At 51.9% G+C, this 19472-nt stretch overlaps 1 protein-coding gene across 12 annotated transcripts in view; it reads right to left on the reverse strand.

Moving 5' to 3' along the window:
• PCBP3 (poly(rC) binding protein 3) overlaps positions 1-19472 on the reverse strand; it is a 66107-nt gene that overhangs the window by 27077 nt on the left and 19558 nt on the right. For 8 of the 12 annotated variants that reach the window (XM_068407668.1, XM_068407670.1, XM_068407672.1 and 5 more), the window contains 6 exons: positions 4003-4074; positions 3684-3707; positions 2672-2704; positions 1827-1943; positions 1289-1420; positions 853-981 (listed from right to left, as the gene is read on the reverse strand). In XM_068407668.1, coding sequence (XP_068263769.1) covers positions 853-981; positions 1289-1420; positions 1827-1943; positions 2672-2704; positions 3684-3707; positions 4003-4074 — 507 coding nt within the window. Of the gene's footprint in view, positions 1-852; positions 982-1288; positions 1421-1826; positions 1944-2671; positions 2705-3683; positions 3708-4002; positions 4153-18029; positions 18122-19472 lie in introns of all 12 variants that reach the window. The other 4 variants (XM_068407664.1, XM_068407665.1, XM_068407666.1 and 1 more) reach the window with 3 other exon arrangements.

Below are 19472 nucleotides of genomic sequence, written 5' to 3' on the forward strand. Positions count from 1 at the left end.
TCCCTGCTGTGAAAGGGCAGTGGTGTGTGGGCTGTACAGAAAGGCAGAGGGGCCTGATGTGGGTCTGTGCCTGTGCACCTCTGGGAGGCCCCAGGAGCGGAGGGTGTCCCCATCTCGTGTCCCAAGGGGTTTCCCCCTGGAGCTTCTTCCATCTGAGGTGGCAGGTGTGGAGGTGGGGCATGTGGCTGTGGTCGTCCCTGGCAATAAGCCATTGGTACAGCAGCATCTCTCCATGGCAGAGATCTTCAAGCTCTGCTCATCAGCATTTCTCCTGGAAAACGGCACCCTGGCCACACGTCCATGCACCCTACAGGCCCTGCTCTCCACCAGCCTTCCTCACTACCTTCCCTGCTGTGCCATGCTGGAGCCCAGGTTTGCGCTCCAAGCCCTGGCTCCCCCAGCGTAGGGGATGCACTGGCCTCCTCCTCCCAGCCGTGGTCCTCACAGGGCATTGCAAGCCCTGTGCAGAGGAGGCCAGGTGCTCAGTGGAGTGGCAGTGGAGTCCCCTTCCCATGGCACCCTCGGCGCTGCTGGGACGCCAGGCTATGGCTGTCCCAGCCAGCCTGGCCTCCGCCAGCACCGCTCTCTCCTGCAGCCACCCTGTGCTACAACACAAACCATCTCCTTTGGGGTACCCAACCAGGCAGGTTTCCAGTGTGTGACTCTAGAAACAATGTACAAAGATGGTGGGGAAAATACACTGGGTGGGTTTCAAACGGAGGTACCAGGAAATGAGTGGTCCGACAACGCTTGGTGAAGGGTATGAGAGACACGCTCCATAGCTCCCAGCGCTGTTGTGGTGCCAGCTGGGTTTTTTCCTATGTACTTTACCCCCTTTGTTACAGACTGTACCTCCAGCATCACCACACAGATCTGTTTGACACACTGGATAATTGCGTCAGGTGTCCCCGAGATTGTCACCGCCCGCTCTGTGGAGTTGGGCAGCATGTCCCCCGCCACTTGAACCTGAGCACCTGTTGACTGGAGACAGAAAGAGAGAGGAGGAGAAATCCCACAGCTGAATGCCTTCCCTCGCAGCCGGCTCCAGCTGTGACGCCACGCGCCTCCCGAGAGCTGCGCTGCCCCGCACGAGCTCCAGCGCGGCGCCCTGCCTGGGGCATGCCAGCAAGCTGCCACGGGATGCTGCTCCTACGTCAGCAGGACCATCCTGGGAAGCAACATGAGGCATGATGCTCCCAGCGTAAGGATCCCCTTTTCCAAGGCAGCTCCCGCTCCCCCTTGGTCGGAGCTGCGATTACACGTGATAACAAAACCAGGTCTGCCTTACCTCCCTGATCTCCTTGATCTTGGAGCCTCCCTTGCCGATCAGCGAGCCGCACTGGCTAGCCGGCACGACCAGTCTCAGCGTCACCGGAGGTTTGCTGGTAGCAGTGCTGTTGCTCATGGAGTTGGTTATGTCCTTAGGAAGTAAGAATGCAACTCATCAGCCCTTGGTACCCAACCAGACACCTGCCATCCAGGCCAATCCAAATGCCCTGGGCCAGAGAAGAGTGGTCATGCCCCCCAGACCCCAGCTGGTCTGCAGCTGCATCCCTGCAGTTAATTAACTGTGAGACCTCTGGGACAATTCACTGAAGCTCAGTTCTTGCCTAGTTAGAGATGTCTGGAAGGTTTTGTGCCAAGGTTGTGTACCAGTTAAGCAAGTCCAACCAGGTACACGTGGGTTGGAGGTACCCAGGCCCATCTGCACTGCTGGCCCCAGCAGTGGGCACGCTGGAGCTCTGCTTGGCCAGTGGGCCACCCAAGGGGCTGGATGCAGACCATGTTACTCTTCCCTCTTGGGGAAAAGGGCTCACGTTGCTCACCTCCTCAAATTTGTAGGCAATCATGGCAAAAGCCTTGAAGATGGCATCGGTGGGGCCGGTGATGGTCACGATTCGCTCAGGGCAGTTCCCTTCTGAGATGTTGATCCTTGCCCCGCTCTGGAAAGAGAAGGACAGCCCTGGAATAACCACAGCCAAGTAACTGTCGGGCATGTGCTGGAGGTGCAGCCCTTCCTCCAGAATGGATCCATCCTGGGAAGGTTCAGCACCCAACAGCAGAAGCTCAGAGAGCCCCAGGAGACTGGCAGGTACATTGCTTGCTTGGTCCCTGGTCATCACCTCTGCCAGCCTCTTGACATCCCATCTAACCTTAAAAACTCCCACTCCTTCTCCCTGTGGTGCTTCCAGTGCTGCCTTACTCCAGTCCTCAGGAAGGGTTGTCAAGACTCCACCTTGGGTCTTTTACTGAAGTGTGAACCGAGGCGATCAAGGCAAGACCAGCTCGTGGGGTCATTGCTTGGAAAAAGAGTGTTGCTTACTGATCTGATAACTCCTTGGTAGCTGCAGGCGCAAAGACCTTGGGCAAACTCAAGCATCTTACGAGTGACTTCATTTCACTCTTTCATTAAGAGCAAATTCATGGCTCTGCAAAATTCCTATTAAACGTGATAGGAGTTTGTTTCAGTACAGAGTGAGAAAACGGGACCAAAGAGCTCTGGGCACAGCCGGCTTGCATGTCCTGACCCTGGGAGTTACTGCAGGTATCGCACAGGGCCATGTGCAGCTCTGGCCATTGTGCCGCACGCTGCCGGGCAGGACAGCCCGATGGCCCTTCCCGCTCCTCTCCCCTCCTCCTCCAAATTGTTTTAAAGAGCAAGGTTGCTCACCTCCTCACGCATCTTCTTCACGGTCTCTCCTTTCTGAAATAAGAATCAGAAACACAGGGTATTGTAAAAAATCAAGACTTCCACCTTCAAAACAACCCTTCCAATCACGCATCTCTCTAATACGTGGCAATACACAGCCAAACGTTTGGGCAGCTCTGCCCTCCCTCCCCATGTGATGGGCAGGCTGAGGGTGTAAGCCATCGTAGCCCTGCTCCCTGTGTCTGTGAGACACAACAGACAAACCAGCTACACAGCTGCAGCTTCCACCTCCATTTCTACATTTCCCATTAGGAAGAAAACCGCATGGAAAAAAACGCTCGGAAATTGATCCGATGTTGAGAAAAGCTGGCACTTCAGAGCACCTTTGGAGGGCAGTTATCTAGTACCTAGAGAGAGATCTAATATCTTTATATCCAGATATAAAGCAAAACTGTGAATCTTTCCAGGGCTGGACAGGCTGATGGAAAAATAAGGTGCAGCTATATAGGAGAAGGTGTTTGTGCTGCAAATCTTTGCTACCACAAACCTGCCTTTTAACAACACCAAAAAACCCAATCCTGCATAGCCAGGACTTCCAAACCACCATGGCAAGCACCAGGGAGCAGAGCACCTCGTGAAGCTGTTCTGCACGAGCTAAATGGCATCCTGTGTCCTCAGAGAGAAATGCTGCAGAATTTAGATGGGTCTGCAGGACATTTCTTAATCTCTCTCAACGAATCTATTTAATTAACATGTCAGGGCAACATGATCATAAACACCTATTCACTACCACAGTGATGCAGCTGGAAACGGCACTAGATAAGTTTGGTGGGCTTTTTTTTTTTTTAGGGGAATGGTCTTTGATCCCTCTGTGGGTCTCCCATCACTTCTGTCTAACAAACCCAGCGACACGCTCAGGCACCCTGAACATTTAAGGGACATGACAGGGAAGAGGTGACTGGCATCTACCACACCACAGGCAGCAAACGGGGCAGGCAATAGCATCAAATACATATTTAAAAGATGTCATTACCTTTCCAATGATGCTTCCGACTTCCTACCAAAAAAAAGCCAAACACAAAGGAAAAGACATCAGAAGACATGAAGACAATCCAGGCCAACCCCATAATGAAGCAAAGAGCTGGTGCACACTGTCCCCAGCAGAAGGACAGGGATGGGGGCAAGGATGAGAAGGGCCAGGAGCACCATGCCACCACACCACCCTCCCCATCAGCAGGAGGAAACCTGCTCCCAGCAGCCCAGGGCCACGGAGGCTGGCTGGACCTGGGCACAGCCAGAGCGGAGGTGGAAGAAAGAGCTGCGAGGAAACCCCCTCGCCGGGAGCCCCTTACCTTGCCGTGCATCAGCAGCCGGATGGTGAGGGTGACGTTGAGGCCGCCTTCGGAGACCTTCGACTCCATTGCCTACCAGGGGATGGGAGACGTGCGTTAGCTGGGAGGGCAGCCCCGGCACAGAAGGAGACAGCACCACGGCCGTATCACCTGGGGACAGAGAAGGGGGAAAGGTTTTCTCTCAAAACAGGCAGGTTCCTCAACATGGGATGGAGCCTGCAGAACAGCAGGGCATGGGAAAGCCACAGCTGGAGGAGCTGCAAGGAGATGTCATGGGCTGAGCACCTTCATGGGTGCAGATAGGGCTGCCCACTCGCTACAGGGACCATGCTGGGCAAACCAAAATTCACCATTTCAAGTGTGAAGACGGCACTCAGAAAATCAAAAGCCAGTTTTTCAGTACCCAGGAAATACCTATCTGATCCCAGGCGCGAGAAGGATGGAGCTGGTGTCCCGATTGCTGCACATCTGCGTTGCCATCCCGACCTGTGAGCACCCTAGCTGGGCACTGCCTCTCAGGACCACGCCATGTCCAGCTGTTCATGCTTTGCCTGTATCTAACGAAACCTCTGTGAGTTTTCCCGGTGCTGTCATGTTCCTTTCCCTTCCCGTTCTCTCTCTTTCCTCCTCTGCCCTCTAGAGGGAAAAACACCACTGATATTTTGAAGGCAGGGGAAAAAAAAAATCAACAAATCCTTGCTTTTCTTTCCTGACGCCTCCTTGGCAGCATTTCTGCACAAGGACCAGGCATGTGAAAAGTCTCTGCAGCCTACGGCATGGGGAGAGCGGTCCTGTCCCAGAGGGAGGTGCCAGCATCCTTCTACATGCAATGCCGAGAGATTTGTAGCAATTCACCCCCATGTTATTTAATCCCTCGGTATATATCAGATGGGAGATTCTTCATCCTGGTCACAAGCATCTGGCATTTTCTTTTGCTCAGACAGGGACTTATGTGACCAAAAAATGGGAGGCAAACCAGTTCTCAAGCATTACTTTAATGCAAAGAGGTGGTCGGGATGAATAAACAGGCGGCAATGCACAAATCGTGGCTGGGAGATGGGTTTGATGTAAAACCTCCTCTTCCAAGAGGTTCTTATGAAACCCAAAATGGATAAAACCTAAGTGGTGAGTAGGGAGATGGTGTTCCCCCTGAGCTAACAGGAGACCAGCTCACTGGGGATGAGGTTGCTTATAACCTGCTTGCAAACACTGATCTCGAGGCCGCTGGATGTTACAAATGAAACAAAAGTAAAATCCTCACAAGAAGGATAAGAAATGAAATGTGTTGAAGATGTCAAGCCAAAAGGCACTGTTAAAGGTGGGGAGGAGGAGAATATTTCAGAGGAAGAAGGTGACGACATTGAGGATCAGATGATCAGGCTAACACATGATGATATCAGGGCTAACACATGATAGCACAACGTGCGAGATCAGGAACTTTCTATTTCAAGACTGAGCCCGCTGCAGGCAAACAATAAAGGAAAATAAATAACTGTTTGTGTTCGTTAACCCCATAACGTTGATTTCTCTGCACGGGAAGCGATGCTGAAAAGGATGAATGTGCTGATTTGTGGATGTCAGCATTGCTGGTGCTCCTGATGTGCAAGGAGATAAAGTGCCTGCACGAAAGAGGTGCCACTGTCGCACAGGGGGACAGCCACCCCCAGGGATGTCCTGTCCCAGGAGCAATCTAGCCCTGCCACAGGGAAAGAAACAAAGCCATGATGCCACTGCAGCCACCCATGAGGCCGCTGCATGCCGATACGGAGGCGCAGCTCCCCTTCCTGGCTGATGAGCATCGTCTGACAGAAGAGCCAGAGGAAGGTCTGGAGAACAAGTCTGATGAGGAGCGTCTGAGGGAACTGGGGGTGTTTAGTCTGGAGAAAAGGAGGCTGAGGGGAGACCTTATTGCTTTCTACAACCACCTGAAAGGAGGTTGTAGTAAGGTGGGGGTCGGTCTCTTCTCCCAGGTAACAAGCGACAGGACAAGAGGAAACGGCCTCAAGTTGTGCCAGGGGAGGTTTAGATTGGGTGTCAGGAAAAATTTCTTCACCGAAAGTGTGGTCAAGCGTTGGAACAGGCTGCCCAGGGAAGTGGTGGAGTCACCATCCCTGGAGGGATTTAAAAGACGAGCAGATGTGGCACCTGGGGACATGGTTTAGTGGTGGGCTTGGCAGTGCCAGGTTAACGGTTGGACTCAATGATCTTCAAGGTCCTTTCCAAGCAAACCTATTCTATGATTCTAAGGTAGAGGCTGTTCACAGGTGATGGTCAAGGCACATCCTCAAGCAGTGGCTCTTGCAGAGGCAGTGCTCGCAAAGCCATCCTACCCCACACACCACCCCAAGGGCTTTCATTTTGTAAGCTGCTCAACCGCGGTGGCCCAGGCAGCTACAGCCCTATGGCTGGGAGCTGGCAGGCAAGGGTGGGATCACAGAGAAGTCTGGGCTTTGTCACTGGGGTGATGGACCCCAAAGCCCAGCTGTGTGGCTGAGGTGCTCTAAACCCGGGCACATCCTTGCAGCAGCAGAAGAGCTGGCAGTCCCAGTGAGATGGGTCACAACTTGCTCACTAAGGACCAGCCAAATTCAACCAGGGTGTCTGCCCTCCCCTGCTCCATATCCCTCGCTGGAGGAACCCTGCATTGGGCAGTTATGTAAATGTTTCCAATTGATTGAAAAAGTGGGTCATGTGTTAGCCAAATGCTCCTGGCTTTAAGATTTATCAGCATTATTAAATTAAACACGCTTCACGCTCCAGTGAGCGGCAAAGCTACATTGGCCTTTTCTTAATCATACTCGTGAAAGGTAAGTCTTTTATACGGGGGTTCATAAACTCAATGGAAATGATGGGAACAATAGAGCCAAGGCATTTACCCTGGGCGCGTGCCTCCCCCTACACCCCTCATTCTTCACGGACAAAGGGCTGGGAAAAATTATCCCCCCAAAATGCCATTTTGAGCATTTCAGAGCATTCCCTGCCTGGAGAGAGACCCATCTCAGACCCTTCCTCTTCACCATCATATTCTGCCTAGTTCACAGCAGCTTTGAAATGGCTTCTTTGTCCATCTACTAGAAAGCCCGGAAGACACCGTTACGTCCAGTCCAACGGATAGAGCAGATCCAGAGCCCAACTCCAACCCAGTGCAAGGCAGGTGCAGCCCTGCAGAGTTCAAAGACGCGGCATTAGGGGACAGAAGAGCCGAGTTCAGCCCCGAAATGGAAGCTGTGCAGCGAGCCAAGCAAGGCTACGCCGAGCATCACGCCTGGGCAACCGCAGGCTGAGGACTGGAGCAACGTCCTCCCACGCATGGGCATCGCGAGCAGCAGCCAAATGTCTTTGCACCGCAGCAAGGGGAGTTCTGCAGGGTGAGGAGCGCAGTGCCTGGTGCTGATCTGCCCCAAAGCAGCTGGGTAACATCCTTCTAAAGGATGATCCTGTTGCAGAGTAAATAGACCTTTTAAACGCAGCTGCCTTTTGGGAGAGTGCTCAGAGGAGGCATCGTCGGTACTCAGAACAATTAGGTTCTTCCTTCTTCCTTGGTTTTGAGATTAAATATACTAAATTCCAGGAAATTTCGTTAATCTATCAGGAATTCCCTGTGTCTGAAAAAGGAGCTCAGGCACCAGTGACCAAGGAGAAGAAGGAGAAGGCAAATGGAAGCCCAGAATAGCAGAAAGATTCCTGTTCCCCACATGCAAACATACACACTCCAATTTTTCTCCTGTCCAGGTTTTTGGAGGTTGGAGTGATTGCCTAAGCTGGCACTCCTGCCTTTATGCTTGCTGATTCCTCACAAATACTGACACTCTCCTAAAATTTGAGCAAAACCTTCTAATTAGGGGAATTCTGAACACCAAATATTAAATTAATTTAATACCATGATCATCTCCCAGACGGGAGATGGCATGTGAAGCAGAATAGGGGGAGGGAGACCAGGCTCTGGGCTGGACTTTGTTCTCCAGCCTGGTTTCCAAATGGGAGCTGAAAAAATCAGATGCTGGGATCCCCGCAGCCCCATCCAGACGGGCAACAGCAGGGGGCTCAGCTGAGCTCAGGCAGAGCCGGTGTCCTTGCAGGGGCTGGGAGATGTCGCCAGCCCTCCTCCTCCTCCTCCTCTTCCTCCTCCCATGCATCCACTTGGGCTCCCTGGGCACGTTAGCCACGCGCGAGCAAGTCTGCGGCACAGCTCCAGCAAACGCTGCCTACACCTCCTCTGCAAATGCCCAGCGGAGAGCCAAGGCATCTGCTGCCGGCACTGGGGGGCAGCTCCCCTGAGACAGCCCCCACCGCCCCAGGGTGCGGCAGCAGCAGCCGCCTGTGTTTTGGAGAAGGTGGCTGAGGCTCTCATAAACGAGCTCCATCACAAAACTGTTCTTGTTGTCTTGGCACTAGTATTGCAGACCCCAACTCCAAAAGGAGGGTCTCTCTTATCTGCACTGAAGTCACCCTAGTGCCTCTGGGATGCACGGCCCTGCCAGAAGACAGACATACAAGGTAGAGTTTAATTGGTAGATCTTGTCATGGAATATTCTCATCAGCATTACAGAGATAAAATTTCATTGCTTTATCTAGGTATTTGTTTTTGGGGGACAACAGTGCTTTGTTCAAGCTGTCCAAGAAAAAAAAAACAGAGAGAACAACTTGGTGCAAAAATGTCCCACAGGCATAACCCACCCCCTCCCTGAAAGGTTGGGATGGATGGAAAGTTCACAGGCACTGCCAAGTAAACTCGATGAAGAAAGTCTCCATCACCCCCCTCACCCATCACACGGCCTCCAGAAAAACACACTTTCTTGACATGTTTGGTCAGGGCAGGCTGATAAACTCCAACACCTTGGAGCCCTGTTGACCAAGAGCCCTCGCAAACCCATGCAGGTAACACGCAGGGTGGCCGGGGTCTGTATGAGGATGCTGTGCCACCTGTCCAGAGGACCACCCCGAGACCCTACCCTGGAGCATCTGAGTAGTTGCTCAATGGCAACGCCACTCTGAAAAAACACCCAACGTGCTTCCCAGGCTCTTTAGTGCTTCAAGAGACGCACCAGCAGAAAGCCAAGTGTTAGAGATGACCACAAAGCTTCAGTGTCCTTCAGCACACCGCAGTATCTACGGCATGGCCCAGATTTCTAATGTGTTTGGCAGACTTTCATGTTGGGGATTAATATCTTGGTCAGAAAGTCCATCACTCGACAACATTTTCCAGTGTGAGGGAGGAAATGACCCCTCAATACTCCCTTCACAAAACACAGGCGAGCATTTTCTGACCCTTGGAAGATGAAAGATGTGCTAAATGCAGAGAAAAGCAGGGGAAGCCAGGAAAGAAGCTGCTTTTCCGACATTTTATGCTTGCTAGCTTGCTTTCCCAAGGAGCACTGCCTGTCCACCTGCGTAAGCAGGAGCTTTCTCCCCACTCATCTCCTGGCAGCTTGATCCTGCCATTAAGACCTAATCCGGCGATTTTCAGCATTGCGTTTTAGCGGCTGGGAAGCACCGCGATGCAGCCAGCTCAGGATTATGACGACAACGCGGTCTGGCCACATCAGGACAGGGGTGGAAGAAGAAAAAACACTACAGCAGAAAACCAAAGTCAACAATTGCCTTAAACCCAGGCTCCAAATGGAAATGCATCAGCCATTGGCAGGCTTTGACTGTCAGCAGACAAAGCCATGAGAGGACAGTAGCACCATCTACATGAGTGTCACCAAATGCCATTTTGCAATAAAGCTGCATTTCCAGCTGCTCCACTTTGCATAGACCATAGTCATTTCGGTTGACAATTCCTTCACTTGCTCTCCAGCTTCAGTGGAAATATTTTAGCTATCTCTAACCAAAAAAGAAAAAAAAGATGCCCCACGCTACCTTGGTACATCAGCCAGCAGTATATACCTGCTTCTCACCTGCCCTTGATCTTTCCAAGCATCACAGGAGACAAATATCCCTGCTCTTGCCCTCGCAGAAGGCATCTCTGGAGGCTTCATTCTCGGTCACCTACTCCCATTTCCCTACTCTCCTCCAGGTGAGATGTCTCCACTCATGGCCCAATATGTTGCTCGTTGGCTGCTGACGAGCAATTATAACCCGCCTTCCCCTCCTTGCTCGTCTGCACCAGAGGGCACTGCCAGTCTCGCTCACCTCTATGCCAGTTACACCAATTACTACTGAGAGGATGCAAATACACCTTCCTCTGGGCCTTCTGCTCCCTCCCTTCCCCTCTCTGCTCTGCTGGCTCCTCTGCCCATAAATTCAGTGCCAGGACCACCAGAGCAACCTCTGCTGCCTCATTTGCTACCTCCATGCTTCAGGTGGTCTTCTAACTCCTGCTTCTCCCACCAACCTCTTTGCTGGATGCAACTCTTGGGAGCTCTTCTCTATTTCTAAACAATCATTTCCTACCACCCTTCAGGTTAGCATGGCTTTCTCCCCAGATCCTTTGCCCTCTAGAGAGCAGAGTTGGTTTTTTACACTGGGTGGCCCTCCAGGGAGAGATATCAACTCAAAATATTGGTATTAGCCAGAGTTCAAGAGGAACTGGTACGATGGCCCATAGCTCCAGCCGTGTCACACCACGGTGGGCTCAGCCACAGCCCAGCCAAATGCACACCTCTGCTCTCAGACCAGCTCACAGCCATGCTAAACCTGCCCTCCCCTCCAGGAAATTCCCTGCTGCTTTCCTGGATTTCTCCTTCATCCAGTGCACCCACAAGCCGATATCAGGCTGTGCATCCTGCTTTGGGTGTCTACTGTACCAGCCTCATTCACCTCTGCTGAACCTACTTCACATTCGTAGGTTTTCAGTGGGGTTTCATGCTTTTCAGAGTGATTTCTGACCTGATTGATAAATCAAGAGGAATAGAAGCACAGCATCACATACCTCCAGCACAGACCCATCCCAGAGGGTGAGGGAAGCTGGCAAGTCTCTACAACGAAGTGTAGAACAAACCCCTGGCTCCAGCCCATGGACAACGTCAAGCCAGGGAGGGATGTCCATTGAGAGTCCCTGCTCATCCACCAAGCATCGTGTGGTTTGTGGCAGCCTTCCGCACCTCAAGAGTTAACCAAGACCAGCAGCAGCCGCCCACAGAAGCACAACCCTGGCACGGCTGGTGCGCGGATGTGCAATCACGCGGAAATCAGAATTGGGCCCCGCGTGTCAGATGGTGTTAGCCTCCACCGCCTCTAAGGCAAGCCCGGTCTGAGGAGAACAACTGGCTTTGTCGCAATGGCGGTGCCATTGGTGTGATCTTTTGTGCGAAGGCTAGCGAACAAAGCCGCAGCTTTTCCCTACCGATCACCCCAGGATGAAGGTCTTGCACGCAATAACTTCATCCCACGTGACAGACCAGCAGGACGATAGCACCTACCTCTTGCCCTGATACATCTGCAGAAGACATAAAACTTGGATGTTTGTGCTAATTACCAGGTTTACGGGAAATTTAGGAAGCTGTACCTGAGATGTGTATCTGCAGAGATAGGATGCAGAATTTCCATTCATTCACATGAGGTTGGACACAGAGCAGTGAGGGAAATTCAATTTAGTGGGAGCAGGCTATTAGATGCCCTTGTGCAACCCAGAAAACCCTGTCTGGGCTGGTTTCAGGGCTCACTGATTGTGGGACCCTGAGCAAAATCAGTGAGTTGAACCTGTTAAACCACCGTCTTGACAAGCTGAGATAACCCTACTTGGTATAATAATGGGTCTTCATCGAATTTGTTTAATTTTGTAGTGAATTACAGCTGCTTTTGGAAGGCTGGGGTGAGTGGGTAGGTGGGAACAACACACTTTAATCCATCCACTTCCAATTCACCCTGTTAGTTACTTTCGGAACAATTTGCCAATAACAATGGTGTTTTCAGTGACCGTCAAACTGCTTAAGTACATCAGAAATTTTGCCCCACAAGGTGATGAGAGCCAAAGCTCTTCGTACTACTCGGTTGGGTCCATTACAACTCAGTGACCAAGAGCATCCTCAGATGTCTGCAAGCCTTTAGCAAGTGCTGGGTGGACTCAAGACCCTGTGTGTTGAGAAGATAACATTTCCTGGGATAAGGAAGGTCACCCTGTCTCCTCGATCACAGCTTTTTCCTCTGTCAGCAGATTAAAGAACAGATAAAAAAGATCCATTGAAGTTTTTTCCTGAAATGCTGGCTATTGCTCCATGCCCAATCCAGCTTTTTGGAGAAGCTGAGAGCAAGGGTCCCAGAGGATCTGCTGGTGGGCCATTGAGGACCAAGCATTGGCTTGGTCTCTGCTCAAGGCAGGTGCCCTGGTCGCCTCAGGAAGGCAGAGCCAGCAGCGCTGCATTGCACTCCCAGCCTGGACCCTGCCGCGGGGCTCAGCACTGCAGAGTGGGGCGGATTCTGCTGCAGCAACCACGAGACAGAAAAAAAATCCCAAAGCTTTCATGAATTAGCTGAAACGGCACCGCCTTGCACTGCGGAGGCTGGGAAGATGACTGCTTCAGTGCCACGCTCCACATCCGCACCCCCGAACGTGCGGTGGGACACAAGAAACACCTCTGGCAGTGCTGCAGAGGGCGGCTGGACCGAGCCGCCGGAGAATGGAGAAACTCGTGTGAGTTTCTCCAATATACTGGAGAGCTGAGCAAGAAGCCAAAACGAGCTTGGCAAAGGGGAGAAAATAAGAGACAGTTCAGCAAGGCAAAGTACTGAGCTTGGCTGTGTGCAATGAAGTGCACAGAGGATGAGCTCCCAATCCACCGAAAAAGGGCTGCGAGTGACAACTCAACCTGCAAGTTCAGGATCTGCAGGAAACCAACAATGACAGGGTGGGTCTTCACCAGAGATCCAGCCAGCAGAGTAACCCCAGATCCCTGGGGCCAGCAAACACAGCCCATGGGGAAGGGCTGGAGGAACCAAGGCTCTGCAGGACAGGGGGGTGGGGGGAGACATGGCAATGGCCTTGAGCAAGGGGCTTAAACTGCAGTGAAGAAGATCCAGGTCAGGCTCTTGAAAAGAGCTTCCCCACAGCCATGTGCTGTCGGTGACAATGTCATTCTGCCAGTCATCATTGTTTAGATCTTACACACACGTGTATTTGCAAATACAGCTCATCTCCATTGGACAACTGCACTTATAACCTTGACATTGTGCTATGCCCAGGTTTGGTCACACTTCAAGGATGCACCCAATTTAGCCTTTTTTTCCCTAGCCAGAGGCTAAGAAACAGGAGCCAGGAGATGCCGCCTTGCACTGGGAGATGCCTCGACAGATGCCCCAGGGATGCTCTGCTGGGGCCGTGCATCAGCTCTGAAGGACCTATGCCTTGGCCAAAGGATGCCAGAGCAGCCAGCACTGGACACACATCCCTCTGAAGATGGAGGGGTGAGACAATCAGATAGCAGTCTCCTACATGCCAGTTTTTACATGCCATTTTTGGGGGGAAGGCCAAAGGACACCCAAAAAAAGGATGTTCGTGGCCATAGGTCCATACTGGCAGCTCATAAAGGAGGAGAGACCACAGGGAGCTATGTGGACCTCGGAGGACAGCAGCTTGTCCTCCAACAGCCTGAAAATGAGAGGGCACAGCTCTGCAAAGAGCTCCAGGCACGCTCCTGGCATCCTTTTAACTGGGGAGGGCAGCTGAGAGGAGAGCACCTCTGGGGCCTGGGGAAAGCAGAAAGCAACGGGCACATCTATCCCGCTGCCATGCCAGAGACTGCACAGCCTTAACCATAACCTCGAGGGGGTTACTCAGCCCTCACCTAAAAGAGCTGAATGGACTTAACCAGCCCAAGACTTTTGCCCGCACTGGTTCTACGTGGCTGCTGCACGGACACACGCATGGCCACAACACCTGCAGAGCAGGCACCAAACCCCACCACCACTATCTTTCTTGATCCAGCCACCAGGAACATGGCCTCCTGTCCCCTAATCCCTCTCTCCACCTTGGCTCATCATGCTGCACACCCTTTCAGGCATCCTGGAGAGCTGGGGCCGGCAGGCATCTGCTTCCAGTGCATCCTCTGAGACAGATGAGGATGCAGCCAGGAACATCTCCCCTTAGCTCATAGCAGCAGGCATCCCGCAGCCCCCCGATCCGTGCCCCCCCTCATTCCCCTCCACCAGAGCCTGCTGGCTGCCCTGGCTTTAATCTCACAGGCAGCATCATCCTAATAATTTCCCTCCGTTTTCAATCACTGATCTGGGGGCAGCCCACAAATCCCTTCATCCCAAAAGCGAAGCAATCTACTGCCTCATCTCATCCCATCTCCCTTGCTCTCTCTAATCCCTGGAAACAGGGACGAGGCTTGCAGCACATGGGCTGCCTTGGAGGGGTCTGTCCAGGTGTTGGTGGACACAGACAGACCCAGAGCACACAGGAGATGCCAGGTCAAGACGGGCAAGGAGCATGTTATTTTGACCATACTCAGTCTCTACAAAAAACAACTGATTTAGCTGATGTTTTTTTTTTTTAAAAAAAAAAAGTAGATGGCAGCCCAATGCCAGGCTGTGCAGGATGAAAGATGAGGAGTTTGGGGCTACTCTCATGAATGCCACCGAATTTCTCAAAGCACCTGGGGCAAGTCCTAGCCTCTCCTGACCCAGGCATGGGGGAACAGGCAGGTCTTCGCATTTCACCCCCCAGGCTGGGGACGTATGGGACAGACTGAGTACAGCATCACTCTGCTGGTCCCCTCCACATTTAGGAAAATGCGTGGGGATCAAGGGAGACTGATGGGGAAGCCACGACCAGCCTGGCCCCATAAATCCCAGCTCCTCCAGGCTCAGGGCTGGATCCAGTGCTCTGCCTGCGCCATTTCTCCACGAGCCTAAACCCGTGACTTTCACTCCAGCCAGAGATGTTCTTTGGGAATGGGAGACTGATGGGAGAGATGGGGAGACCCTTGGGGTCTCTCCCTTGCCCTGGAGAAGCAACCTCTCATTGCTCGGTCAGGACCAAGCGGATCGGTCAGGACGCAGCGCTAACCCCATCCTTCCTTTTTCAAGCATCCATTTGCACAGGGCTGGAGAAGTCCGTGCTCAGTGGCCACCACAAGGCCATGTCCTGCCTGACACTGCCCCCAGCCCAAAGCACTGCAAGGAAGGAGGATGAAGGGGCAGCATGTGACAAAGCTGTCCGGCGGCCATGCCAGCGGTGGAGCCGGGCTGCATGGCCCCTGTCCCGTCCCTAGGTTTGGCCAGCGAGGATGAGGAGGACAGGGGCCCTCGGCAGCCGGGGGTGTATCGCCGCTGCGCTGCGCTCAGACCCTGACAGCAGGCTCCAAAACTGTCACTCACGATCTGTTTTCACTTCAGCTAAACCTCAATGCCGATTAAAATCAAGGAGAGCCGCCTTCTCCTCTCCCCTTCTCCCCATGGTAGGTCCTCCGTAACCTCAGGTCTAAACACTGAGCAAAACGCACTGGGGAAGGAATCGGTGGGAAGCGGGGCTGCTGGGGAAGGGGCCACGACCACCCCTGTCCCCAAACCTGGCCCTGGCTGCGGGGGCACGGCCACTGCAGTGGCCCCATCCCCGTGGGGCTGCAGGTCCCTGCCAAAATCCAGGGCGGGATGCATCATCGACACCCCGAGCTGCCTCTGCCAAGGGTGGGTGGTACACCCACAGCTCCAGCGAACGGCGCATCCGTGGGGTGGAGCGGGTCTGGTGTCAGCGGGGTGCCCTGCGCTGGCACCCGCTGCGCACTACCGGCTCATTTAGCAAAGCCTGAATAAAATAAAGAAACTAAACCAGATTCACGTGTGAGCACAATCCCAGCACCAAGATGGATGCATTCAGCGGGAGGCTGAAAAAGGCTCACTGCAGGGATGGGGACAGCCCTCGCCCATTGGGGAAGCATTTAAACTCACTTTCCATTTCAGCTGGCCAAAAAGCAGCTGCAGAGGCCTGGCAAACTCAAGCCACGCAGGCTGCCACCCACCATCGCACTGCAGGAACGAGGGCTCCACGCCAGAGATGCCACGCCGCGCAGCTTGTCCCGGGGCTGGGAAAGCATCCTCCGCTTCGCCAAAAGCGGCCACGTCGCTTTGCTACAGATCGGAGCCAAGGCTGCAAGCGCTCCGCTGATGGCGGGATCGAGCTCGTCCCCATGTGCTGGGCATGAGCCCCCCAGCACCGTGCCACCGGCAAGGTGCCCGGTCCCCTTGCGGCACAGACAATGCCCGTCTCCCAAGCGGGTGTGTGACTTGGAGGGGAAAAAAATAACCATCGCTTGAGAAAAGCGGTCCTGGCACCACCAAACCGCAGAGGGTGAAAGCATTGTTGATAGGTACCCAGAAGAGCATCCTGCATCTCCCCGCGCAGGTGCCCAGGACCCCTCCGCTTCCACCTCAAATGGGTGCTGGCCACCGCCGAGGCGGTTCGCTAAGTCCGCTCTGCACAACCCACGCCACCGATTCTGACAGCATTCCTATTTCCAAACCCTTTGCACCAAAAATCCCACAGCTTCTCTAACGCATTTTGAAGGCAGAATTTGCACCTATTGCAATACGAACATTAAAATAATGTTGAAACTAATCAAGGAGGATTTTTTTACCTTGTTCTTCATCCGTAGCCTTTTTTTCCCCACCCAAAATGATTGGTTTTCTTCAGAAAGAAATGTCCTCTTAATTCAGCAAGATTAAAAGAACATTTTTTTTTACAGTTATTTCTCAAGAAGAAAGAATTTCAAATTTGCTTTTGTATCTGAGAATACTAAATACGTTTATATAAATTAATCCATAAAAGAGGGGGAAAGTCTGAGATTAAGAGCTTCAGACATATTACTGAATTATTTTGGGATTCAAAATTAAAAGCAAAACTCCAGATATTATGAAAAAATATCCCCAGATATTAGGAAAATCTGCCGTTTTCAGGGTTTGGTTTCTGTATCAAAATGCAGGCTAGCATCTGGTTTTGCATCTGTCAAAACAAAGGGCAATCATTTTATGGAAACTTAAACACAACGCCCTTGATCCACTGTTTCTGGTTTATTTTTAAGCCAGATGAGACTTCCGACTAATAAAATAAGATTTTTTTACTATGGTTCATGTTAAAATTACATTATCCCAGAAAACTCAGATTACAAGAAAAATACGTCCGAGAACATTTTCCCTTTATGATAAGGAGATGATATTTTGGCATTGATTTCAACAGCTTTTAAGTCCTCCATAACCTTCGCAATTAATATTTCCCTTTTTTACGTATAAAGCAATGGTGCGACCAAAGAAAATGCAACAGAAACACGACGGTATCGGAAAGAATTCAGGCACCCTGAGTAAAATGGGTATCTGAAGGCAAACTGGAAAGAAAACAAAGCGAGCCTCCTAATAAAAGGTATTCCTCTCTCCAAATCAAATTTCCTTGGCGCAAGGCAAAAAAAATAATGGAAATAGAACCAAAAGGTAAAAATTAAATCAAACAGGGGCTGGGGGTTTTATTACATTGCCAGACCGAGATGTGATTAACATCTATGTTATTTTAGTATCAATTTCTTTACGGCAATTCGATTTGTGCTATTCCCATCCCGAGTGCACACACAGACGACGCTGTCCAAAGCCTGCACTGTAAATCACACAAATTAGGAACGGCTGACCATGCTGCTTAACGCAGAGATGGACATTGCCCTACCCAGCGATATGATCTTTAGCGTTAGCCGCGAGACACAGGTAAAAGTGAATTTTAGCAAAAATAAAGCACACGCTACGACAGAGAACGACAATTTCGCTGAACAATTTTGCAAAAAATATTTTGCAAAACAATTTTGCAAAAATATTTTTGCAGATATTTTCTAGGAGAGACTTGAGGAGCAGCTGTTAAGTTAAGCAAGCTAATCCCCTTGCTCGCGCACCTATTTCTCCCATAGTCCCACCTCCCTCCGGCACAGACTCAAATTTCCTCTACAAGAGATTCACTTAAGATGCCTCTTAAGCACCCAAAGCTCTTTTAACCCATACTGGAGCCCCAGACCTGACTTATTTCATGATTCTTTCCTGATTTTCATCTGTAGGAAAAGTTGCATGCGGCAGGTGGTCTTCCACCAACGCTACCTTTTAAATCTTCTTACCTTCCTCAAAGAGCTGCTTTAGTGCCGATGAGTCGTGAAGGGGGGTCCGGACAGATGGCCAGTCTTTTCGCGTTTGGAAACGATGAAAAATGCTATGGGGGAAAAAAAAATCCCAGTGATTTTTTTCACCGTACGGCGCAGAGAGCTCTGAACCTTATTGGCCCTGGGAGGGCCACCACGTGGCATGGGATGAAGAACACGTGACCTATTTTCTCCTAAATCCTTTGGTTTGCTGGAAAAGGGGATGCACCCACCGCTGATGTTCTTGTCATTTCAGTGGGCTTTGATTTTTTTTTTTTTAATTATTTTTTTAAAGGCCACTGAGCAAATCGGGTTGCCTCGAGGCGATGAGGGCGAACCAGCCAACGCTTTTGACATGAAGGGGAAAGGAGCTCAGGTACGAGACAAGCACTGGGGTGCTGCCTGTGTGCATGGGAAATTTGAAGATGCTTTGCCAGGGTACTGGCAGAACCGTGCCTGCCGACCTGCTCTGGGGATGGAGCCTCTGGGAGGGAGGGAGGGGAGTGCGTACAGCAACGTGCATTTGGCTGCTGGTGATGGGCTGTGCTAAAGCATCCATCTCAGAGGCAGGCAGCAGTGGAGGGAAGGACCAGGCTGAAGCCCTGACTGCAGACGCCAGAGCTCACCTGGCTCCCTGAGCCTCGGAGGAAGGGGATGTTACAACTGCTCCATCACTAAAAAAAGATTATCTCCTGCCCCCGCATTGCTCCTGACCTGTCCTTCCCCAGGTTGATCCTGTCCTCTGCTGCCCTCCCCGCTAATACACGGTGGTTGCACCAACCAACTGCTCCAAGAGACGACAAGTCATAGAATCATAGAGCCACAGAATGGTTTAGGTTGGAAGGGACCTTAAAGATCATCTAGTTCCAACTCCCCTGCCATGGGCAGGGACACCTTCCACTAGACCAGGTTGCTCCAAGCCCCATCCAATCTGGCCTTGAACACTGCCAGGGAGGGGGCAGCCACAGCTTCTGTGGGCAACCTGGGCCAGTGTCTCACCACCCTCACAGGAAACAATTCCTTCATAATATCTCATCTCAATCTCCCCTCTTTCAGTTTAAAACCATTCCCCCCTCATCCTATCACTACATGCCCTTGTAAAAAGCCCCTCTCCAGCTTTCCTGTAGCCCTTCAGTTACTGGAAGGCTGATAGAAGGTCTCCCCAGAGCCTTCTCTTCTCCAGGCTGAACAGCCCCAACTCTCTCAGCCTGTCTTCACAGGAGAGGTGCTCCAGCCCTCTGATCATCTTTGTGGCCTCCTCTGGATTCGCTCCAACAGCTGCATGTTCTTCTTCTGTTGGAGGCCCCAGAGCTGGACGCAGCACTGCAGGTGGGGTCTCACGAGAGCGCAGTAGAGGGGCAAAATCAAGTCTCCTGCTTTGGAGGTAGAGGGTCCGCTGAAACAGCTTTCTTGGAAGAAGGA

The sequence above is a fragment of the Nyctibius grandis genome, chromosome 9 (genome assembly GCF_013368605.1).
Source record: "Nyctibius grandis isolate bNycGra1 chromosome 9, bNycGra1.pri, whole genome shotgun sequence".
Lineage (NCBI taxonomy): Eukaryota > Metazoa > Chordata > Aves > Nyctibiiformes > Nyctibiidae > Nyctibius > Nyctibius grandis.